Below are 13,460 nucleotides of genomic sequence, written 5' to 3' on the forward strand. Positions count from 1 at the left end.
CAATTCGCTAGCTGGCTTGGTAAAATGATTTAGAGAGAGAAATGCCTTCTCCAAGCTGGCTGATGGGGTGGTTGGGGCTTCAAGAGCCACACAATATGTGAAAGAGCCACATTTGGCTCCTGAGCCATGATTTGGCCACCCCTGTACTAGGAAGCTGGGGCAAAAACAAGCTACCATGCAGCTGCCCTGGTAAAGGGAGTAGAAGGAAGTTGATCAGGGCCAGATTTGAGCTCTGCACAGGCCAGATCCAGCCCATGTTTAACACCCATGCTTTAGAGGATGCCTCGCTAGTGTAGAAGGCTATTGCTTCATGTTATCTTGGGATTTTTATTATAGTTGGTTTCAGGCACTTTCTCCCTTCAGAGAGTGCTTCCTGTATTCACTTATCTGCTAAGTATGCCCTGGCTGCTGCTAAGGTCTTCAGGGTTGTATTCATTCTGCTGTTTAGCTTCAAAAAGAGTGCAGAGCATCTTCTCCTGTGGATCACATGGTAGAAAGTGATCAGTAATTGTGTGTAAACTGTCAGATGTTTTGTCCTCAGTCCGCTCTGCCTTTAATCGCCTCACTGCCTTGGTATGGCAGATCAGGAAAGGACAGATGAGCTGGGAATTGGCCACTTGAAACTCTGATTTTTATAAATATGCATTCATGGGAGACATTGAATTTGCAGTTTGGGTTTATTTCGATCCAGTAATGCCTGCTGTGAAGCAAGAGACACTGTAGCAAAGGGAAAGGGTAAAACCTTCCATCCCTCCCAAAGATAAAGCATGACAGATCATACTGGCAACAACAAATCTTATTTTCACCTTCCTTAACTGTAAGAGTCTTTGGTTATTACTGCCATCGTTCTCCTTGCTGCAGAGTTCCTTTAGAACTATACACATAGCTTATTTTTGATTTCAGCCTTTCAGAAAAGCAAATTCCCTAGCAAGCGGTTGCTAGAAACAGCAAAAGCAGATGAGCATTCTGGTTGTCTAAAATTCTCCCCCCTTCCCCCGGGAGCATCAGCAGCTATGGCCGTTTGAAGCAGGATTTTTTGAGTACATCACTTGCGCTGTCTTGGAATGTGACACGACAGTCCCCAACGGCTGGAGGAACAGCTGGGCCAAATATTGTCCTCGTGCCCACTGTATATTTCTTATTCTTCCTGGTCCAAGGCTATAGGCCAGGCTAACTGTGGTTACATCTTGTAAGCAAAGGCCTTGGTGCTAGGAGGGGAAGAGTTCCATAGAGAAGGTGCTAGCACGTATGTGACTAACCAGATAGATAAATGCAGATGAGAGCATCTCAGTTAAAGATATGTGCTGTATTGGTGGTGGGGGTTTCCTCAGTTGTTTACACTGAGGCTCTGGAAGACTTGCCAAGAGACAGCAAGTTTTCTTGGTGATCATTTCGTTCTTGCTCCCTGCTTAAGGGGGCAGCTTATGAGTGCAAGGGGGTAATGGGTAGGCTTCTACATACATATGTTTGTAACCATCTGCAATCACAAGCTGAAAACACTTTCCTGCCAAGGTTCTGAAGAAAAACCACTGGCAGACTGCTTGTGGCATAAGCAGTCATGCATTTGAACCCATGTTCTCAACGGCTCTGGGAAGTCAGCACAGCAGCTGCAGCAGTACATGGGTCACTCTCTTGCAACTCGGGTACATTCTCTGCCAGAAAACTGGTACACAGTCTGAGTCAGTGTCTATATATAGTTAAAAGAAAAGCTCCAGAGGAGGGTCTCTTGTCCACAAAAGCTAATACCACAATAAACACACTAGGCTTTAAGGTGCCGTAATATCCTGCTGTTTTACAGGAACTGATCATCATTTGTGCAATTGCCCTAGGGTGAGTTTTCTTCCCTAAGGAGTGAGCTGGCTTCCCCTGTTTTGTTAATGTCAAGCGCTCTTCCTGTTCTAGAAGTGAGCCAATCTAGAAAAATGTTTGAAGTGAGCCAGGGAGAGGGAGAGAAGGGGGGCTCAGTTCTGCTCACCTGTATACTCTTTTGGTGTTCACAAACAGACTTTCCACCCTACTGTTCTATCCATGAATGGTTGGAACACAGGTAGAGTCCGCCCCCAGCCCCATTACACCTACCCTGACTGCGAAGAGCTCCAAGAGGACCTCCACACCCTGTGAGCAGAAGACAATGTGACAAACCAAGTTTAGTGTGCACTGGAACAAAAATCCCCAACTTTAGATATAGGCTAATGGGGCCTAAACTTGCTGAGACTGAGAAGGGAAATGATCTTGGGGTTGTAGTGGGTAGCTCTGTGAAAGTGTCAACCCAGTGTGCTACACCGGTGAAATGGCAAACTATGATAGGGATTATTAGGAAACTGATTGAGAATAAAACAGCTGATATTGTAATGCCCATGTATGGATCTATGATGTGGCTTTATTTGGCATGCTGTACAGTTCTGGTCACTATCTCAAAAAGACCATGGTGGGGTACAAAAAAGTACAGAGGAAGGCAACCAAGATGATTAGGGCATTGGAGCACCGTTCCTATGAGGAAAGGCTGAAGAGTCTGGGATGTTTCCGTTTAGAAAAGAGGCAGCTAAGGAGGGACATGATTGAGGTTTACAAAATTATGCCTAGAGTTGGCAGTTTTCTCCTTCTCCCCAAGATACTAGAAATTGAAGGTATCCAGTGACGCTCAGGAACAGTAGGTTCAGGATGGACAAAAGAAAATACGACAGTGATTACAATGTGGAATTCATTGTAGTGATGGCCACAAGAATAAACCGCTTTAATGGGAATTAAATTCGTGGAGAATGTCTGCCAATGGCTACTAGCCTTGGCCTCGGCCCTCTTTTTGGCCATCTAGAGCAACTGGCTGGCCACTGTGGGAGACAAGATGCTGGACTAGATGGACTACTGGTCTCCTCCAGCAGGGATATTCTTACCTCAACAAGGCCACTTCTCCCGACTCAACACCTTTAGAAGGTTTTTAAAAACTTATTTTCTCTCTAGCTTTACTGTTCCTGTAAATTGATCTGAAGAGGGCAAGAACTAATTTTCTAATAATTATGTTATCTCTGCTGGTTGCCCTTGGGTGACCGTTCTCAAATGTTTCTTCCTGGGAACTTGCTGTCGCTTGGACAGCACAGCAGAGAAACATTAACCAAACTTCTTTCACAGCACCCTGTTGTTTTCTGGAGGCACACAATACACGCTAATTCCCTTCCCCTGGCAGCGTAAGGAGCAGAAGGTGCAACGAGCAGCCTGTGACCTTTTTGCATAAAGTGACTCATGCAACTGGAAAACCTGCACAGTTGTACTGCTGTCAGCTGACATACGTATTCACATTTCCATAAGGTTTTGCCATTGCCCTGAGGCAACATAACTGCAGGTCTCCTCCCCTTTTTTTCTTGCTACAGGCTTGGAGGAACAAGAGCCATTAATGCCAAAGGGGCAATGTCTTTGTGAATGGATTGTTTGTGTTCAAATAGCTTCCATCATGTCCTTTAGTCCCCCGTGCTGCAAAGACCTGCAGCTCCTGGCACAAAAGCCTGTCTGCCAACATCATGTTGATATACACATCAGCTGTCCTGTGGGTTGGGCCTTGTTGGTTTTCAGACAGACGAAGCCGGTAGTTCAACAGTGTCGCTTACCCAAGAAAAAGGATAGGTTGGATTGGAGTCAGCAAAACAATTTCTGCTGGAATGTCAGGTTCTTGCAATAGTTTCAGTTTTCATCAGTTCTCTGCATGAGCTTGGTGCTCATCACACTAATCTTTAGTTGTGCAAATGTTTCACTGGTGTGCATATCCCTACTTGGCAGTTTATCAAAAGTTCTAGTGGGCACACATGCACATGTTGCATTTGAATTCACTGCTGTTACCTCACCTACTTTTTTTGGGGGGGGGACTGTTCCTCTCCGCTGCCCACATACATTAGGAGCGGCAGGCAGCACAGCGGAAATCCGCCTCTTGCACGGCCCGGTAGCTGCAGCCCACGCAGGCCACATGGAACCAGGCGTCGCAGCCATCGCACTGGACCCACTCCACCGTCTCGTCCTGGGGAAGGCGGCAGCGGGGAGCTGCACACGGCTCCGATGCAGACAGAGTCTGGGAGAACACTTGGCAAGTGCCCCCCGGAGGGTTCTTCCGTGGCCGACCACGCCGTTTCCTGCAAAAGAAGATCAGAAAGGAGCACTGTCGCTCTCATAAGAACCTAAGAGAAGCCATGTTGGATCAGGCCAATGGCTCATCCAGTCCAACACTCTGTGTCACACAGTGGCCAATTGCCCCGCCCCCCATCTCAACCCATTTGCTAAGTATTCTTTGCATCTTGCGTACATTGGTTCATCACTCACTGCAGCATCCCTATATGGTCAGCAGTGAGTTTTCTAAAAGTTTTGAAGCCATGGAGGTGGGCAGGGGCAGAAAACATAGTGAAAAATTCTTATCAAGCCTAAATCTATGTGCTTCTACAGCATGTATATCATTCATAACTTGGGCATGCAAAATTGTGCTGTTTGACACGTATGAGATGTGTACATGCTGCAAAGAGATGCAAGCTGCAGTTCTGTATACCAGTGACTGAATACAGCATATACCACTGAATACAGTGACTCACAAGTCCAAATTTACTTGATATGGTGACCACCCTCCAAAAAACAACCCCAAAAAGTCCACACACAAGTGAATGAAAATGCAAACGCCTAAAACACACCAGCTTCACAACCCACTTTTGGGTAATGCTGCCCTTAGCGCCATGAAAGAGCACCTTAGTTTGTGCCCTCTGAGAAGCATGGGGAAAAACTGACCCCTGTAATGAAAGCAACATATTTGGACTTAGTTAAAGTTAACAGCTATCCAATAGCACAAGGATCTCCAATGCGGTACCTTCAGGCACTTCCCCAGGTGAGTGCCATGGGCTTCAGGAAAGTAGGTGGGGCAAGTGTGAAGGCAGAACCAGTGACTGGCTGCTGCTTCCACACACAAAAAAGGGCCTCTTCAGTGTAATCCTCCACACTGGAGAAGGCTTTAATATATTGTAAACAGGACCCCACACATCAGCTGTGAGGTGGGGTATGTGTGTTGGGATGCACCCCCTTCCTGTGGTAATCTTTCTGTGTATTTTCTTTCTCCCCCATTAGTTTTCTTAGACAAGTAAGTGGAGACATGATAAGAGGTTTATAAAATTATACATTGGGTGAAGAGAGTTGACAGAATCTTTTCTCTCAAAATATTAGAACTCAGAGGGCATCCAGTGAAGCTGATGGGGAGTAGATTGAGGACAAACAAAAGGAAATACTTTACACAGAGAGTGATTAAAATGTGGAATTCTCTGTCAGAGAATTCATGAACTAGCTATGGTGACTCACGGGAATAAACAGCTTTAAAGGGGGAATTAGAGAGATTCATGAACTAGCTATGATGACTCAGGGGAACCTCCACATTCAGGGATGCTAAACCACTAAATCCCAGAGCAAGGAGGCAACATCAGGGGAAGGCCTCAGCCTCTATACCCTGTTATTTGCCATCCAAAAATTGTTTGGCCACTGTGTGAGACAGGATGCTGGATTAGATGGACTATTGCTCTGATCCAGCGGGGCTCTTATGTCTTCTTTAGCCCTGCCAGGGTTTCGTGTGTCTTTATATTTCCCATGACCTTTCCTCTTGTGTATGTGTGTGCTTGGCTTCATCTTTGATGCCAGCCATTTTGTAGTGGTGCAGAGTGTTAAAGCTGCAGTACTGCATTCTGAAGCTCTGCTCACGACCTGAGTTCAATCCCTGGCGGAAGCTGGGTTTTCAGGTAACCAGCTCAAGGTTGACTCAGCCTTCCATCCTTCTGAGGTCGGTAAAATGAGTACCCAGCTTGCTGGTGGTGGAGGGAGTGTAGATGACTGGGGAAGGCAATGGCAAACCACCCCATAAAAAATCTGCTGTGAAAACTTTGTGAAAGCAACGTCACCCCAGAGTTGGAAACGACTGGTGCTTGCACAGGGGACCTTTCCTATCCTGCCTCCCCCACCTCAAAATCCCAAAGGGGCTTGCAGCTGCTGGCACGGGGACTCAGAGGTTGACTCCCTCTGAATTTGGAGGTTCTCTTTAGTCACCACAGATAGACCTATCCAGAGCAGGAACGCAGGTCCGGCTGGCTTGGTGCCAGGGGGTGTGACCTAATATGCAGATGAGGTCCTGCTGAGCTTTTTCTACAAAAAGCCCTATGCAAAACAATGGTAATATCAGGGGGTGTGACCTAATATGCAAATGAGGTCCTGCTGGGCTTTTTCTACAAAAAAGCCCTGGACCTTTCTCCTGTGATTCTATCTATGCCTGTGGCCCTCACTATGTTCTTTGGTGGCAAAATCCACATTTTAATTACTCGCTGCATAAAGTTCTGTTTATCCTGAATCCACTGCCCATCAACTTCATTGGATACCCGAGAGTTCAAATGTTTTGGGGGAGGGAGAAAAGAAATCCCAGTGTCAACTCTCTCCACACCATGCATAATTTTATCGATTTCTATCATATCCCCCCCTTAGTTGTCTTTTTTCTAAACTGGGAAGTCATAGTTTTAGTTTCCTATCGACTTCTCCCACTGAGCCTGTAGGAAGGCTACTAAACAGCCAGTTTCCTACCCTGGCTGCTCTGTCTCTCAAACCATCTTGCTGCTCATGGGCAATCTGCTCCCCTGCTCTCAACAGCACCATCCCACGCTTCATCAGAACACCTTCTCCACAGCACAATAAGAAGGAGCCACAATCCTCATCTCCAGTTCAAGATTAGGGATTTATTACACTGGGTGGTATAATCCAGGTCAGAGAGTCCTTTTACCTAATTTTAGTTCACAATTTTCCTCCTAGACGTGCAGTGTAGATGTTCTCCCTCCCTACCCTCCTATCCTCACAACCATCCTATCAAACTTGCAAGAAAGAGGACCAGCCCAAAGTCATCCTGTGACCATCATGGCAAAGTGGAGGTTTGAAATATTGTGTCTCCCATAATAGGTCACTCGACCACACCAATTCTCTATGATCTCCTGGAAGATTTTACTGTATTCCTTCAACCCCACACTACCCCTCTGTTCCTACCACTACAGATCTTAATGAAATTGTGAAGCGTTACAAAACAGAATATAAAAGAACCACCACCACCCAAGGTACACAAGTCTGCATTTGCCATCTCCCCTATTGTGCATATTCTGGTTCAACCGGTTAGAGAATTCTGGTATTGAGGAAGCTTTGAGCCCACAAGGGAAGAACTGCAAGGTCAGGGAAGTATTCAGATTAGAACATATGCAGTTGCTTTACTACAGAGGCTGTTTCTCCCAATGGTTTATTCTGGCTGGCACAGTCTCCCCAAAGTGGAGGTCCTTCCTAGACCTGCGGCCTGAAATCATTTTAAAAGGATACCATGCAAGCAAACCCATGGGATACCATGCAAGCAAACCCATGCATTCTACCACTAAGCAACCACCCTTTCTGCTCAGGAATCATAATAGTTCACTTCTGGGGTGGATTATGCTCAATTCAATGTGGAAAAGAGAAAGCTGACTAATAATGGAGTCAGACCGCTGGTCTACCTAACTCTGATTAACATCAGAGGCTGTCCAAGTACCTTTAACTACAAGCAGCAGGGTTTGAACCTGGCACATTTCCCAAAAACGAACGGAACTCACCCACTGGGCGTGATCTGAAGCTTTGGTCCCACATCCTCTTGCAAGTTCCTGCTTCTCTCCGGCACCCTCTGCTGGAGCTGCAAGGGGTTGTGACAATGCATGTAACTACCCATCCCCTGCGCCTTCTCCGGTGGTGGCTGTTCCTCTTCGAGCCGTGTGATTTCATCCTCCAGTTCTGGCAGCAGCGTGTGAGCTGACTTGCGACGATTCCGGGAGGCTCTCGGCTGGGCGGGTGGCTCCGCAGTCCGACTCCGGCCCAGGGAAAACGTGAAGGGTTGCGGCTTGAGTTTACTGAGGCTGCCGATAGAGCTAAGGATAAGGGTGGCTTTGGAGCGGCAAGAGAACGAGATGGGTGAGAGACGGGGCAGGGGGCGGATGCGGTGGTTGCCAGAAGGCAGCACGGGCCGGAAGCCACATGAGAAATCTCCAGGGGCTTTTGGTTCTGTGATAGCAGCAAAGTCCTGGGGTCGCACTTGGACTTTCTGGAACAGGAAGTAGAACTCGGAGTCACCATGCGGGGGTGACAGAGCACAGCCCTCTGGGACTGGGTTGGGATGGCCAAAGGTCAGAAGGTCTCCATCGTTCAGATCTGTCCGCTGGCCATGGGGTATGCGGATGGCATTGACGTAAGTACCTGGAGAGATTTTTGGATAACAGAGATAAGTGTTGACCTGTTTCTTAGGAGAACGTTCATCACAGCAATGGCTTGGAGCATGCATAGGATTGCCAATGGTTTGAAAGGAATATCCCACACAAAACATAACCTTGCAGGCAAAACTGCATTTATTTCCTTAGTCCAACATCCCAGAAAAGCGGCATTTATCTATCCTGCTCTTTCTTCCCTCTCCAGTGGGGACCCAAAGTTCTCCTCTTCTCCATTTTATCCTCACAACACCCTTGTGAGGTAGGTTAGGCTGAGAGAGAGTCCATGGCAGAGTGGGGATCAAACACAAGTCCTCCCAGATCCCAGCCCACCATTCTTTACCACTATACCATACTCATTCTCCAGTTATCCAGGACTATACGATCGAGATACTTGAGATCTCCAAAGCTCATTCAAGGATCAGGCCTACACTAGTTATGACACATCAAGCAACACAAGCCCTACAAGGAAATCATGCATGCCTATTTCCTACCAGCTTAAACTCTCTCTGTGTTTAGAACAAGACTTCTGGAGGCTGTGTTAGGTTTGACAGATACGAGGTAGCACCTACATTTGCCAAAGCTGAAAAACTTGCAAAGACTTTCTGATTTGTGATGACCTTGGGCTGAATGCAAATAAAGTCAACTGAAGCCTTTGGTTTGTTTGCTTCTGTCTCAAACTGATTTCCCCTTGAAAACCTTGGTGGCTCCCCCCACCCCACCCTTAACAAAACAGGCCACACATCTCCAAATGTGCATTAGGATAACTTTATGCAACCCACCTAGGAACTGTGCCCAGAATGCAGGGATGTTTTTATAAAGGAGGGCAGGATCCACTGTGGGGTGTATGCATTTAACAAGGCTAACAACTCTGGGAGCCCTGTGGCACAAAGTGGTAAGCTACAGTACTGCAGTTCAAGCTCTGTTCACAACCTGAGTTCGATCCCGGCGGAAGCTGGGTTCAGATAGCCGGCTCAAGGTTGACTCAGCTTCCATCCTTCCAAGGTTGGTAAAATGAGTTCCCAGCTTGCTTGGGGGGGGAAGTGTAGATGACTGGGGAAGGCAATGGCAAACCACCCCATAAAAAGTCTGCCATGAAAATGCCATGATGCAACATCACCCCAGAGTTCAAAACGACTGGTACTTGCACAGGGGACTACCTTTACCTTTAGCATAACTCTATGTTAAATATGGAGTCCCCAGGAACCTCCGCCCTTTGAAAGGGAATGGAAAGAGATGCTACCATTTGGTGGTTAAACCTCCGTGGCCCCGGACAATTGTCCCACAACCATCTCCAGTAAAAAATGTGAGAGTGACTCTATAAGGCCTGAATTCAGACCCACCTTCCCGTGCCCTTGGCTGGAAGAGCGCTCCAAGAACTCACCGTGAGTGCTGCAGTCCACCAGGCCCACTCTCCACTCCCCAGCTGTGCTGTCCGCATCCCTCTCGGCGTGAATCTCTGCATGGATCCGTGAGATCAAGGCCGGGTTCCGCTCCGACACCAGAGTGACATCACAGACCTCGGCTCGGCAGCCCAGCCGATAAGTACAGCTAGGCCGGGAGGGTCGGAAGGTGTAAAGGTCCCGATTGGGCGAGTCCCCAGGTGAAGCTGGGCCCATCCGAAGTAACTGGAAGCAAGGAAGGGCCTCCGAAAGCATCTTTGGTTCCTTTTGGTCTCCAGAAGCACAGGAAGGATGCCTGTCAGGGTTCACTCAGGAGGGGGGACAAACTTCTATATGGAAGGTTCAAGTGGGAGTCCTCTGGTGGTGAAGTCTGGCTGTTTAGGCGGTAGGAGGGCTCATGGGTTTGCTCAGGTGGTCAGTAAATCTATCCAACAGTCGTTAACAGCTGTGCTTTGGGGAACCAAACTTTTTCAGTCTCAAGTCCTTCACCGTTCACTTGGCTGGAAATATAGCAGCACCAGGTGCAAGAGAAAGTAACCAGCAGTGCAAACTGAGATTGCTACAGGTAAAAAAGGTTGGGTTTATCGGATACTATTAAGACACAGTTTCAACTTGCCATAAAGCGAAACAGCTGGGGGAGTGTTTCAACAACCTAACCAATCCATTTACTTTTAACCCCTACTTGGATCTGCCACATTGCACAAAACACCAACAACAAAGATTTCTCCCGGTTCAGCAACCAGTTTGTCACAGTGAAATGCTAACCCTAGGCATTCTCAAAGGCTTGTTGCTGAAGAGTTCCTAGTGCAAACTGAATAAAGACCCTGTCGTGGCGGTGACTGCAGATATTCTTTAGCAAGGGCACTACCATGCATCCAACGATGCCCCAAACGCCCACTTCAGGGTGACAAACCCTACTCCAGAAGCCCACTTCGTTGGGGAGGAAACCCTACCCTTGGCTCCAGAAACTTCCAGTGCCCTGCCCTCGACAGTCCTCGTAGTTCCCTGTCCCCTTAACGAGGAGGAAGCGCAGTTCATGGGCTGTCTGGAAATCTTTTTTTGCAACACCGCTTTAGAACAGCAGTTGAGAGACTCACGCTCGGTGATCGCGGTGGTCGTTCGGCCAGCTCCAGAGCTCTGCGTGCTCCCTTAGCAACGAGCTATAATGGTCGCCGTGCTCCTTCTAAAGCTACAGAGAACCCCCGGTTTCCCTAGCAGCGCGGCTCCAGAACCTGCTACTCTAGCGGGAGGAGAATCTTGAACACCGGAGTCCTTGGCAACTCTGTTCATTAAGTCCGGTTTCTTGCGAGCGACATCACCCAGCAGCCGGAGCCGGCGGTTCGCACGGGCGCTGCTACCCGCAACAGCTGCCCGGGCTCTGAGCGCCGCGCGCTGCCCCTTGATTGGTCCGGCTTCGGCGAGAGAAAGGAGGAAGGGCGCAGCTTCAGTCCCCCATTGGCCAGATGGTATTTCTCCTCCCTTCTTTATTGGTTGAAATTGGAAGGGGCGGTTGGGGAGCATGAGCGCGCGCTGGAGAGGAAGGGCTAGGTGGAGGAAGCTGCTGATTGGTGGGTGTCTGACAGCCGGGGCACATTCTATTGAGAGGGGAATATTGGGCGGACTGCTGTACCTTTGGCGCATGCGCGAGAGGATTTCCGCTCGATGGAGCAGTCCTTTCTTGCCTGTTGTTTCGGCCGGGCAGACCGAGTCCCTTTGTGTGATTGCCGGAGTGCGAAAACTTTGCATAGGAATGATGCCAACGCCGTCGAAGTCTAAAACCCGCAGAAATGTTTAAACACTGATTTAATTCAACATCCCACTAAATCAGTCTGCAGTTTTAGTACATTTTATTGTAATTTCTTTAAAGTGCAAGCTAAGGTTGCCAACTAGGAGGTTGAGAAAGGCCTGGAGTTGGGGGCGGGGGAGCTGGTGACCAGTGTTCCCTCTAAGCTGAGTTAGTGTGAGCTAGCTCACAGATTTTTAGCCTCCAGCTCACACATTTTTGTCTAAGCTCAGGAAGGATGACTCCAGAGCGCACTAATTTATGCAGTAGCTCACAAAGTAGAATTTTTGCTCACAAGACTGCAGCTTAGAGGGAATGTTGTTCATGAGAGCAGGATTCAGCACTGTATAGTGCCAGAGCTCACCGTCCAAAGCAAGTTCCTCCATGCAGATTGGTCCCTGTACATCCCCACAAACACCTGAATGTACATTCAGATTAACATGGAGAATGTTTACAGGGATTAGAGAATGGGTTTATTTTACCTAACTGGGGAACAGGTGTAATTCCAAGAAACTCTAGACCACCCCCCATGGGTGGCTGATTGCCCTCCATTATGCATATTTCAGAATACCTTTCCTGCATTTGCAGGCATTACTTCCACCTCTGAGCATCTCTTGCCTTACAAACTCTACAGGGCTGCCATGAATCAGCTGTGACGATGGGGGGGGGGCACCAAAAACCCTTGCCTGGGAATAAGTCTTCCTGAATAAAATGGGACTTGCTTCCAATCAGGCTTTGGTGCCTAGGATTGCCTTTTAAAGGTGAAAGGCTCTCAAGGAATAGACTGGCCCTGCTTCCTGAACCAGGACAGCATACTTCTGATGTGAGCACTCAGCAGGGAGAGCATATTTCTCCAATACGCTCTGCTGCCACGAAGGCTCCAGACAGGTCAGATTCAGCATCACACTCCTCCCTGCACCCAATGAGCCTCCCCCAGCTTGTAATAGAAATATGTTCACTAGAGACAGACAGAGATCTTAAGAGGGAGCACTAGCAGGGAGGGTGCCCAAAATAGGACATGAATTTTGACATTAAGCACTTACATTAAGTGTCATGTGAAGGCTGCTTGCACAGACACATCACAAACAGGTTGAGGGCAGAGACCAGGAGTCACTTTATCTACAATATGGCAGATTTCATGGATCTCAGCAAGAGTGCAGTAGCACCTGAAAGGCTAACAAATTTTGTGGAAAGCTGAGACACTTAATCAATCACTGGGATCTTTAAGGGTGCCCTCTCTCTCTTTTGGAAGAGCCACCTCTGATGCTAAGCTAGCCACAAGAGCATCTACCACTGGAACTTTCAGAAAGCTGATTAACTTTAGAAGATAATACATTCTTTTAGCCTGGCCAGAATGTAAATGGTTATTGGTAGGATCTGGTCATTCCTTTTATGTTTTTTTAAGAGAAGGAAAACATTGAACCCAGTTCTCTAGCAATAGAGAAAACCTGAGAGGCCCCTTTTTTGTCATCATCGTCATCCTGTTCCTCCTTGGGGATTCCTACCTTAGAGGCAATAAGCTGTAGGATTTTTAATGCTTTATGTAAGAGTGGGAAGCTCCTCATGAGAAAAAGAGGCAGTGAGTTGGACTTCATCCTCAGACAGATGACTTGCCTTTTTGCAGATCTGCATCAGAATCCTCTGAGCCCAAGGGGGAATCCCTATCTTCAGATCTGTAGTCTGAGAAACTTGAATAATTGCTCGTAATGGGAAAGGTACTTTGTTGGCCAAAAGGAGTCCTGGCCTTTCTCTGTGTCTAGAGGCCTTGAGATAGCAAATTTTTAAAAGATGTTTGACTGGAGGTGGGGAAGTGGCCTTGTATTATTTTTTCCAGGAGGGTAAAGGAGCTTTTTTTTCTTCTCTGATTGGAGACAAATTGTTCTAGTGCTAGTCCTGAAGGCCTAGTGGACAACAAGGGGCTCTCCCCGCTCCTGGGCTTCCCCTCCCCCTCCTCTATGGGGAGCTATTTTCTCCCTTCAACACATTGTTCTCTCAAGGCTGCAGAAGGTGCACTGA

The 13,460-nt window shown here is 47.8% G+C and overlaps 1 protein-coding gene across 1 annotated transcript; it reads right to left on the reverse strand.

Moving 5' to 3' along the window:
• Positions 1 to 658: 658 nt before the first annotated feature.
• Positions 659 to 11,034, reverse strand: TCF19 (transcription factor 19). The gene is made up of 3 exons (XM_060239163.1): positions 9,643 to 11,034; positions 7,617 to 8,250; positions 659 to 4,115 (listed from the first exon to the last, which is right to left on the reverse strand). The coding sequence occupies exons 1-3, from the start codon at positions 9,914 to 9,916 to the stop codon at positions 3,881 to 3,883; spliced, it is 1,143 nt and encodes a 380-aa protein (XP_060095146.1). The 5' UTR covers positions 9,917 to 11,034; the 3' UTR covers positions 659 to 3,880.
• Positions 11,035 to 13,460: the final 2,426 nt, after the last annotated feature.

Source organism: Heteronotia binoei, chromosome 5 (assembly GCF_032191835.1).
Source record: "Heteronotia binoei isolate CCM8104 ecotype False Entrance Well chromosome 5, APGP_CSIRO_Hbin_v1, whole genome shotgun sequence".
Taxonomy (NCBI): domain Eukaryota; kingdom Metazoa; phylum Chordata; class Lepidosauria; order Squamata; family Gekkonidae; genus Heteronotia; species Heteronotia binoei.

Excerpts from the sequence above, each read along its gene's own strand:
- TCF19 (XM_060239163.1), bottom strand. The coding sequence starts at position 9,916 with ATGCTTTCGGAGGCCCTTCCTTGCTTCCAGTTACTTCGGATGGGCCCA. Across the intron at positions 8,251-9,642 it reads GGTGGACTGCAGCACTCACG|GTACTTACGTCAATGCCATC; the intron begins GTGAGTTCTTGG and ends AAATCTCTCCAG. Across the intron at positions 4,116-7,616 it reads CTTCAGATCACGCCCAGTGG|GAAACGGCGTGGTCGGCCAC; the intron begins GTGAGTTCCGTT and ends CTTCTTTTGCAG.